Here is an 11,180-nt window from a genome sequence, read left to right as displayed (position 1 = left end):
CCCCTGACTACTACTACTACTTTACCTAAACTTAAATTACACTCGGTTAAGCTGAGCCGAAGAGTAATACTCAACTTATATTTATTGGAATGAGATAAAAGGAATTGCCCGGCGTTTACACTGAATGACGCAGATAACGCCTACATAGGAATGACAATCATATATACAATATAACTTAGCTTTTATCTATTTCAGTTTCAATAGTACATTCTTATCACGGAATTCTCTCTATAAAAGGGCGAGATCACAGCACATCAAATCAGAGTAACATAGTTGTTCTCCCAGAGAGATCAACTTGAAGGCCACCATGAACAAGTTCGTTCTGATAGCCCTGGTGGGTTTCTCACTTGGAATCTTGGTGAAAAATGTTGTCTCTGAAGAACCATTGGAAAAAGCCAACCAAGACGCGACCGACTTCAGCGATGAAGGATTTGAAGAAAACTTGAACGACGACGACAACGCCCTTGAGGATGAAGAGGACGAAGAAAATGAAGAAGATTATTCGGAAGAAGACGAGGAAGACGATCCTGACAGGTAATTAATGAGTTTTTTACGGTGAGCAGTCAAAGTCATATCGCCAGATTAACGTCTCACAAAACTTCTCCTAGAAAAGAGTGGTACATTAATTTTGATTAAATACACTGGACAAATTTAATTTATTAAAAAGGAGGCCGTTAAGGAATGATTAAAAAACTATAAATTCAGATTCTGTAACATCGACCAACGGCGGATGTATAGACATCTTCTGAGCTGCCGAAGCAAAGATAAACAACTCACTTTAAATATTTCTACCTTTCCTTTTCTAACTTGCACTTCCATAAATCAAGTTATATATTCAATGAATGGATCACTAAGTGATAATCGCCCTTTCTGTTTTTGTAATTTTTGCGCTCCTTTGTATTTAGTGTGTTCAGTCAGCTTGGAGGTCATGAGATTAAAGGAGATATTCAGTGGCTAAAAAGAATCATCACGAAAAACAGCGCATCAGAAACATTCTATTCCCTCTTTTTTTTTTTTTCAAGTTACAGTGACGGCTTCAGAAGAAAGGCTTATACAGTCAACCTGGTTCCCGGGGCCTTTTCCCTAGCTTGGGGACAGTAAAAAATTAAGAGATCGTGATGTACTCTTTTTGCAGTACACGCTAACAAGTGAAAAGTTTTGTTAATTTTCATAAAAAAGGATCATTTCTCATTTTCCTTTCCAGCGTTGAAGACGTCCAGGAGGATCCGAGGCCACGTGCGTGGGGCCCGAGGATTAGAATCCCCAAACCGAGGATTAGAGTCCCGTTACCAAGGATTAGAATCCCGAAACCGAGAATCCCGTTCCCGAGGATTAGAATCCCGAAACCAAGATTTCCAGCCCCAAGGTTTCCGAGGCCAAGATTCCGACTTGGCAGAAAAAAGAAGTGATGTGACTGAGCCCAATTAAGCTAATCCTGGATTAATGGAAACTTTGACTCGAGTTTAATTGCTAATCAATAAAGATTCTTCGAAAAGATTTTTGGCCCTCAGTTCTTACTTCGACTTTTCTTTACCTATGGTTCAAAAGTAACCTTTAAAACCCTTTTTAACGAGCGAGATGGAAACCTGTAATGGTCAGGTGGATTAGCGTTAATCGGCTTTCGAACAACCCGGCCCAGGTGCAGTTTAGCTGTAACTCCAAGGTAGCAAGTCAAGATTAAAAGAAAACTGCTTTTCGTAAGTCAGATGTTGTTTAGTTTTTTTGACTGCTTGCAGTCCGTTTCTGTCTCGAAGTTTGTGTCGTGGTATAAACACGCACTAGCTACTCCCATTGTAGCTCGCTCTCAATGCAACGACGAATTGATTAGACCGTCTGATAAACACTCGACAGATGTTATGTCAATTCAAGATCGCTGAAAGGAAATCTCGGCTTTATGTTGTGTGTCATCGGCGGACAGGGTGGTAGTTGGGAGGCAAGGGAACGCTTGCTCACATACTCCACGATTTTGAAAAACGCCCACCGATTTGTCACGGTTGATTTCATTCGCTGATTGACAGCTTGTCAACAAATAAGCCAATTACAGATAACCGGATATAGAAAAATAAATCGCTTCAACCAACTTGTCAAACCCGCAAAATACTGTAAGTTGTGATGTCGGAGTTGCGGGAAACTCCAAGCGATCGCTGCAGCGTTTGTCAAGGAAAAATTTGGAACAGTATCTAAACCTGGTTATATTTCTTCAGAAAATGTTTTCAAACCTTCGAAAAGAAAAGATTCATGCGGTAAAATGCTTGCCGATACTTGCAGAGCGGTTGGACTTGAAGTGGAAAACACCAAGCTATTTTCTAAGCGTGTGTGCAACGGCCTTACAAAAAAGAAATTTAGGGACACTATACGAACTTGTGCAGAATTCGATAGGTGGTTAGGCTGCTTGCAAAACTCTACCAAAGCAGAACATTAACGTATCCAAGCGGTTGCTCGAAACGCCACCGGGCAGCAGTCCTTTTCGCTAGATTGTTCGTGTCTCACAGAAAGTCCCGTCTCACAGAAAGCTTCTAGGAAGTCTTAACAATTTGCAACCACAGCTGATCAGGATGCTAAGAATTGTGTCGAATCGAAGTTGAACATCGACGATTTACCAACTGATGGGACACTTCAAGTTAAAGTGGTGATCGTTCATTCTACCGGCCAAGTTACAACAAGAATTTCTCACGAGGAGCAAACTAAACAAATAGTGCGGCAATTAATTGTGTAACAAGAATTGGCAGGCGGCCGCAAATACCACAGTGTTTTGTCCAGACCGACATGTCGGTTGAGACTTGCAAACAATCAAAACTATATATTCTTCGCTTCCTGCTCGCGGTTTCGACCAAATGAACCAACAAATTATGCTACTGACAATACAGCATAAACTCGAAAACATGCCAATTTAGTTTTCATTCATTCGTGGATGATTAAATGTTTAAAAGGCGACTTCCTCTTGATTTTTGATCGGTGATAACAAATTTTTACACTTCAAAATTCTTGTAAATATATGTATTTTGCGATTTGATAAATATCTCTGCAGACGCTTTTTAGTGTAACTTATCTAGAAGGATTGTGCGGGCGGTCCAGCAAAAGCTTTGGCTGGAGGAGAATTAGGGCAAAAGTCAAGTTGTATTTTTAATTTAAGAAATACAGGTAAATCACAAGTGCGGAAACTAATCATGGCACAGAAACAACGCAGCTTGATTGGAAATCTCGAAGGCTTTCCCTTGAAGTCGAGATGGTTTAAGAAAAGGCAATGCAAAAAGAAGCGCGAAAGAATCTCAGGAAATTAAAAGGAAAAGACAAAACAAAACAACAACAATAAAGGTTGAAAAAACGTGATTATTATCTCCAAGGTTTCACTGAAAAGAGGCAGCAAAGAGATGTTACGTAACAAACACCTCTAATTTACATATTAAAAATGTTACTGACTTCGGTGTACCTCACAGAAAACTGTCTAATTTTAGTCCTTTAAATATAAAAAGGGAAATGAAAAAGATTTAAAGCCACGTGTAATATCAATGTGAACTTTTTCAATCTGTAATGTAAAAACAAGAGCAATATATATGTGATTGAACTTGTTCAATCCGTAATATAAACAAGAGCAACATGGTTTCTTCTTTCCTTGCTTTTCACTTAAAAGATGCTTATAATTTGGAATATTGTCCATATTTCCTTAGTTTGCTACTAGAAAGAAAAACAAAAATTAACCCTACGAAGATTATTCGAGTATAATCTTGAACTTCTAAAATTAAAACGGGTTTTTTTTTTGTAAGCTACCCTGAAATATTTTTTATCGTGACGTAGTTACAAAGAACCCAGTACTCTATTGAATGATCCACAGCCATAATTTGTGGGCAGCGCAGATAGATGAATTGCCTCGCTGTTATGTTCATTTGAAAAACTTTTTGCGTCGCGTCAGATTAACATTTTGTATTAGCGGACTAATACACGCATTTACTTGAACTTATTATCAACCGGCGCTTTTTTCAGGGCCTTGTATTGAACGGCCGCCCGCCCTGTAGTTGACAGGTCGGCCGTCTCAATGCCCTCAAAATAGATCCTCGTGTTTGTTAGGTCACAGATTAGCAACGGGTGTGTTTTGAATGCCTTTTCCCTTTGATACGCCCACGTCGAATAAGAGGACATAGGAAAATACAGTGAAAATAAACATTTACTCCTCACAAAATAAAAAGTGCGGAATGCAACTTTTCTTACGGCTAGTTCGCCTTATCTAGGTTTTCTTCGACGTTAAATTTCCCTTTCGTTACAATTTCCTTGAGCTCAGTTGTACCTTATTAAGCGATATAGTGGTGACCTGCTTTAGGGACATCCGCTTATCACGGACAGTTGTCGGTAATTGTCCGGACGAAAAGCCTATGTCTCTTCTATTGGACTAGCACGATTAACACGAACAACGGACACTTTTCTGTAACCCAAATGACAGACATCTCATACAAGTTTTAACTTGTATTAGCAAAGCGAGGTTCAAAGGTTAACTTCGCTTTGCAGCCACTAGTTGTATACTGCCAGCGCGTTGTAAATTGTCTGGTATGCAGTTCTACTGGTTGAACTACAAGCTGTATAATGCCCGCCAGTGCAGGGCATTAAGCAAAGAACGTTTTGGAATGACTTACATAAGCGTTAGGCTTCTTCAATTTGAGCTTTAGTAACAGTTAAGACATTTCACATCGTTCTTAAAATTCACGAGAAAAAAGTTTGCTTGTAAAAAACTGACGACGACTCTATGTTACTTCACGCCAATGAAAAGTAGGAATGGCAACTGGAAATATTTAGATAATAAAACAAAAGAAATTTTTCATACCCACATGGGTACTATTCCCAAAGGTAAAATAGAAATAATAGAAAAAAGTGTTTTATATGTTTGGTAAATAGTTTGGCGCGAATCGAATGTGTTTGAGTGTTCAAAGAAAGCTTGTTGTCCTTCATGAGGAGCGTTCATAGATCACGCAGTCAAACTTGCTTGCGCATCTCTTTTAATTAGAACTTTAAAGAGATGGCTGTTATGTTTTCAACATGAAGAAACCTATCGGACCATCACTTTAAGGTTCCAAAGAAATCCCTGTACAAACAAGTTAAGTTTGACTGCGTGGTTTATGAAATGCTCTTCATCAAGGACATCAAGCCTTCGATTCTCTGAACACATCAACTGATCGATTCGATTCGCGCCAAACATTTTACCATTTTAACACTCAGTTTACAGTTTTCATTTAGTTCATTTAAAGTGTGGAAATCGTACCCGGCCATAGGGGGATGAAAATTTGCTATCGTCTGATTATCTAAATATTTCCACTTACCTTTCCTACTTTTGACTTGATAATGACGTGAGGTAAAATCGAAATGTCGTCAGGTTTTCAAAAGTTTTGTAAAAGTCTTAAGGTTTTTCTGACGTATTTCATGAACGTCTTAGCATTGAATTTTGCCGTGAAATCTCTTCTTAGACTTTGATCGTTCTTTTACCTTTAAATTGTAAGGTTTAATCGCTTGGTGACGAGCCCACTTAATACGCTTAAACGTGAGCTCCAGCGCCGGTAAAGGACATTTTCGGGGATCGCGATTTTTGTAGTTACTCTCATCGATATTATTAATAGCAACTGGATGGGTTTCTGTCACTTTATACTAAACTGACTTCGTAGAAATGCTGGCATGACGTACAAATGCATGAATGGCTTATTAAACACCCACTTATTTAAAGGACAAAAAACAAAATAAAATTACAAAAGCAAAGTTAAAAATAGTAATTCATAACTATTACAGCGTATTACATAACAAATTGAACGTATGCTGTTATGTAATACGCTGCCGCGCGGGCTTCGTGCCTTTTTTCCACCGTATGTGGCGGCACTGTATAGATCTCTTTGTCATTGAACTGAGAAACCATCGCAGCCCAGTTTTTAGTTTCTTTAATTTGCCATAGAAAAATATTAGGTGCATGAAATACGAATATGTACAAAGGAACCAAGTGGCCCAAAAAAATCAAACAGAAATCAAAAGGCTCACGGGTCCTTGGGCTTAGATCAGAAAAATCAACATGTGAGTGAGCTATTTGTTCACAAAGGAAAAATCCTGTTCCCCGATGAACCAGGCAAAAAACCTAGAAGCGTATTCCGCCAGACCAACAGCCAAATTCCGTTGAAATTCTTCTCCCCCGCCCCCCTCCCCCCTTCCAGCAATAGATCATCCTCGGAGACCCAGGGGCAGATAGTTGAGTCAAAATGGGTAAGTTTACAAGAACGAACAAGCTTACCTCTGGGATGCTACCCTTGATTAACCGGCATCTGCCGGCCAAGAGCTATTAAAATCCTTGTCTGTGATATTTTTGTGGCCAATCGGAGGCTCTTTCGCGATACTTTTGTGACTTCTTATACGGAAGTGCTTACCGGCAAACCTTGTTGATCCTCTGTTTCCCAACACTTGTCCCTCTCATGCCAGAGAGTTCTCGTCGCGAAGAGTTCCACAGTAAATGGGACTCACAAAACCGAAAAAATCCCGATATTTAGCTGCATCTTCGCAAGTCAAACCTAACAAGCACAAAGTCTGATTGTGGACTAAGTGAAGGTATACTACCACGATTTCTGAGTTCATGCATCTCGGTCATTTTCGCTCGTTTATAATTAGTCACTGTTGTTTCAACATAAATATCTGTTCTTGTCGTCTTGACACCTTTGTATACTCAAACTTGAATGGTCGAAGGAGTTTCTCTTGCACGGACCGGGCATGTATATGCCCGGAACTGGTGAGTGGGTAATCAAACACGAATGATTCGAGTGCAGTTAATACTGTGTCAATAGTTGTTGTCTGTGGGCCTTTGTTTTTGATTAAGTTCAGGTAGGGACCGGAAGAGAAGGTTTTTCGTGACTCAGTTGCAGGGATCCTGTCCATTTTGTTGTCACCACTTTATCATAATCAGCATTTTTACCTACTTATTATAAATTCAACTTTCCAATGCTTTGTACATTAATTAACTGAAGATAACAGAAGTTTCTGCCGAAACATGTCTTTTAAACATTCAATCATCTGTTACTATGGAATAAATGTGATTTCCACCAGTTTACTGAATTCAAGATGGCCGAACAGCCTTTTCGCCCTTTCGTTCAGAACTGAGGGTTCAACTCAATCATCTTTAACTATGTAGACCCCAAGAGATTTGGCTGAAGCTACCCGCTACACAGCCATGTCATTTAAAGTTAGAGAGGGGCTCCCTCAAAGATTCGATAAATTTCGCCTAGATGCAATTAGCATAAACTAGTACTTTTTTTTTGTCAGGTTTAGGGTGACGGTTTGTTGGCTGATTACCAAGTGTAAACTTTGTTTAGATCATAAGACAATCATGTAAATGATCAACGTCAGCACCAGCAAATGTCAAAGTCAAACTGGTATCGTCTGCGTACATCCTGGCTCCAGTTGTTCAAAGGCCGGATAACTTTATCCAGTGGATAAGTCCGTATCCGACAGTTTCAATCTGTGCAAAGATTTCAGTATTTCCTCCTGTACAACCGAATATGTGCACTCTAACCACTGCTTAGTTGGGGAGTGTACGAAAACCTTGAAAAACATTTAACGTGAAGTATATTTTAGACGCTTAAGAGTGCCTTATCCAGCGGATAAAGTTATCCGGCCTTTGAACAACTAGGGCCTGGTCTGTGAAAACTGCAAGCAATTCGGTAAGTCATTGATATACCTTAATAACAAAAAAAGAGGAGGTCATAGAATTTTTCCTTGTGGAACTGACCGCATGTCAATAATTTAGGGGTTGACTTACAACAATTTATATCACAGATTTGGTCAGAACAAAGTGTTGAACGCATATTGAACCAAATGTTGAAACCGGTTAAACGGGACTTAAGGGGCACCCAAGGGCTTATTTTGGTGGCTTTTATCCGTTCGGAAGGCTTTTATCGTCTCAGAAATTCGGATTTTTGCCTTTTCTTCGACAAAATGTCAACTCAAAATTTAGCCTAAATATGTCGTTAAAAATGCAAAATAAGGTCAGCAAATAACTTTTCGTTTCCTAAAACTTTCCGCTACTTAAGGACACTGCCTACTAATTCAATGGTATTTTTGCGCGGTTTTTGAATATGTGGGAAAAGAAGATCTTACAGCAAGTATTATTAAATCCTCCCCCCCCCCCCCCCCCGGGCAAAAAAAAAAAAAAGAAAATGGGGATAACCATGCATTTTTTCATTCTTCAGAGATAATAATCCAGAATATTCTAAAAAACTTTAATCTCATAACAATGTATGGAATTTTTTCCAACTGTAGTCTAAGTGCAAGCGGATTGACTATTCCCGAAACAAGGCAGCCCCGGCCGTCTATCATCAAGGCTTGAAGAAGTTTCCATTACCGGCTGATAATTTCAGGAGAAATAGAACGAAATTTAAACCGAATAAGTGCATTTAGACTACTATTTGGGCAATAAATGCAAGGAAACGGTGGTTTGTTTCAGTAATATTTCGATGTAATTCTATATCATCGTCAGACTAGGTGACAATGCGGTGACTAAAGTTTAAATACTAAAAGGGTGGTAAATTAGCATCAATAGGCACGTGAGAATGAAATAAGCACAAAACAAAAAGAGAAAAAAACTGTCATGAGAATAAGCAGAGTTCTTTGCTGGCCTTCAAGCCATTGTTCAAGGATGGCGATGAACGTTTTATGTGATAGGCTTCTTTGTATAGAAGGAGGTTCCAATTGTCGTCACTGTCATTGCAGCACCAATGTCACATCCCAAACAAGCCAGGATTCAACTACTATATGGCTTACCATCCCATTCGTTGGTGACCTAACAACACAGCTTACTAAGAAACTTAAGCATAAACTACGCAGAAGTTTCGTCGACCCGAATTTGGACATTCGAATAAAACAGAAGACCACAAAATTATGCTTCTTCACGAGTACTAAAGACAAAACACCACCATTATGCAAATCAAATGTTGTTTACGAATTCACTTGTCCCGGCTGCAATTGCTCTTACATCGGCAAAACGAACAGAACTCTATTTACTCGCACACAAGAACACGCGCTCACGGATAAAGAAAGTGCTATATACAAACATCTTCGTACTTATTTCTCCTGAAATTATCCGAGCCGGTAATGGTTTCTGGAAAAACATCCGAAGCGCTGATGAACAAGCATACAAGGTAGCAGTTACATTTGAAAGACTTAACAAGAAGTTGCTGTCACCAGAATTGGCTTCGCGTTTCCTTTATCGTTGTCGGGATGAAGATTTACATCCTAAATTCACCCGTTGGAAGAATCTCAACAAGAAAGATGAAAGAACAAGGCACCGTTGCTACAGGAGAATTCTTTTTGACGAAATACGCCACAAAATCGATCTGGTTAAACGGTTAAAGAACGAAACGACAGTCGCTGAAGGTTACCTATCTCAACTAATACATGGATGAAGAGAATGATCATCAAACATGCTATCCGGAATTATGTCAAACGAGAAGAAAAGAAAATTCATGATCGCCTCGAGAAGAAGTTCCAAAACCTACTCGCAGAAAAGCAGATGAAGAATGGAATACAGCCGAACCCCAACAAGCTGGTCCTCAATTTAACCGGAGTCGAACTTACCAACGAACAATACTCTGCCCTCCAATTTGGATTAAAACATGGAATAGCAACCCGTCCACGCGAATCAGATCTGATTGCGTCTGCTGAATCTGTATGGGAGCAACTTACGCGTAACAACCTGTTGAAGAGTAATTTCCTTTCCATCGAACGAGCCAGAAATGCCCTACGCGCATTTACATTTAACATCTTGGACTTCGATGACAAACGTGTAGCTCAAGATAACAAGCGAATTAAGATCATCAAACACTTGCAATCGTCTAGCGTGATATTGAAACCGGATAAAGGAGAAGGCGTAGTTCTGATCTCCAGACAGGATTACACAAAAGCTATGGATAGTTTGTTCTCAGACCGTACGAAATTCAAGCCCGTCAAGACAGATCCCACTCATCGACGTCTTATTTCCATCCAGAGGTACCTTGAGTTCGTACACTTGTGATTCGAGGCGAACTTGACAAAGAAACATATAAGAACATTGGGCCGAAAAATGCCAAAGCTGCCCGCTCACATGGCCTCCCTAAGATCCATAAAGCTTTTGACCGCCTTCCAAAATTTCGTCCCATAATCGATACAACCGGTACCACGCACTATTCCGTACGTCCCCGGCGTTGGCAAATTCATAAGTGAACTTCTACAACCACTCACACAGAATGAGTACACACTGAAGGATACCTTCGACGCTGCAAATAGAATCAAGGCAATATCTCCAACCTTATTCACTGAGGGTTATGAATTCGTCTCTTTTGACGTGGAGTCTCTCTTTAATAATGTTCCTCTTCAGCGGAAGTTAAGAATCATTGAAGATCGAATCTACAGCAAGAAGCTTGTCAAAACGAAGCTTAAGAAATCTACGCTTCGCAAACTTATTCGCGATACATGTACGAAAACCGTCTTTTCTTGTAACAACAAACTGTACGAACAAACCGATGGTGTCAGTATGGATGGCTCTCTTGGTCCAGTGCTAGCGAACATCATCATGACAGAATTTGAGCATGAAATTGTGAAGAAACTCATCGATCAGGGCTTAATAGCCTTCTACTGTGGATATGTGGATGACACACTCCTTCTCATCAAACGCGACACAATCAACACTTTACTGGAACATTTCCACAAGTTTGACCGAAATATCCGTTTTACCTATGACTTATTCGAGAACACCACTCCTCACTTTCTGGATATCAACATCGCCAGTGATGGCCTTGGAATTTACCCAAAGGTACTTTTACGGGGCAGTACACTAATTTTGATAGTTTCGTCCCTTGGCGACACAAGATATCTTGGGTTAGAGCACTGATTGACCGCGTACACCGAATCTGCACTCCTAACAAAATTAAAACCGAGCTCAAAGTAATCGGACAGTTTTTATCATGGAACGGTTTCCCCAAGCGTATTGCAAAATCGCTAATTAAACGCTTTACTATGGCACAAAATAGGGCTCCTGATCATTGCACCAATGTCACCTCCCAAACAAGCCAGGATTCAACTACTATATGGCTTACCATCCCATTCGTTGGTGACCTAACAACACAGCTTACTAAGAAACTTAAGCATAAACTGCGCAGAAGTCTCGTCGACCCGGATGTGCACATTCGAATAAA

At 39.9% G+C, this 11,180-nt stretch overlaps 1 protein-coding gene across 1 annotated transcript in view; it reads left to right on the top strand.

The window, feature by feature from the left end:
* The first annotated feature begins 231 nt into the window (after positions 1-231).
* LOC146479394 (uncharacterized) overlaps positions 232-11,180 on the top strand; it is a 39,599-nt gene continuing 28,650 nt past the window's right edge. Inside the window, exons 1-2 of the mRNA XM_085111034.1 lie at positions 232-534; positions 1,205-1,417. Of these exons, the coding sequence (XP_084967160.1) occupies positions 308-534; positions 1,205-1,409 (432 nt within the window). The 5' untranslated portion in view covers positions 232-307 and the 3' untranslated portion in view covers positions 1,410-1,417. The remainder of the gene's footprint in view (positions 535-1,204; positions 1,418-11,180) is intronic.

The sequence above is a fragment of the Pavona decussata genome, unplaced genomic scaffold, assembly GCF_977016875.1.
Source record: "Pavona decussata unplaced genomic scaffold, jaPavDecu1.1 SCAFFOLD_59, whole genome shotgun sequence".
In the NCBI taxonomy this organism is placed as follows: domain Eukaryota; kingdom Metazoa; phylum Cnidaria; class Anthozoa; order Scleractinia; family Agariciidae; genus Pavona; species Pavona decussata.
The sequence above is the reverse complement of the archived record's forward strand: the minus strand, read 5'-3'. Positions and strand labels throughout refer to the sequence as shown.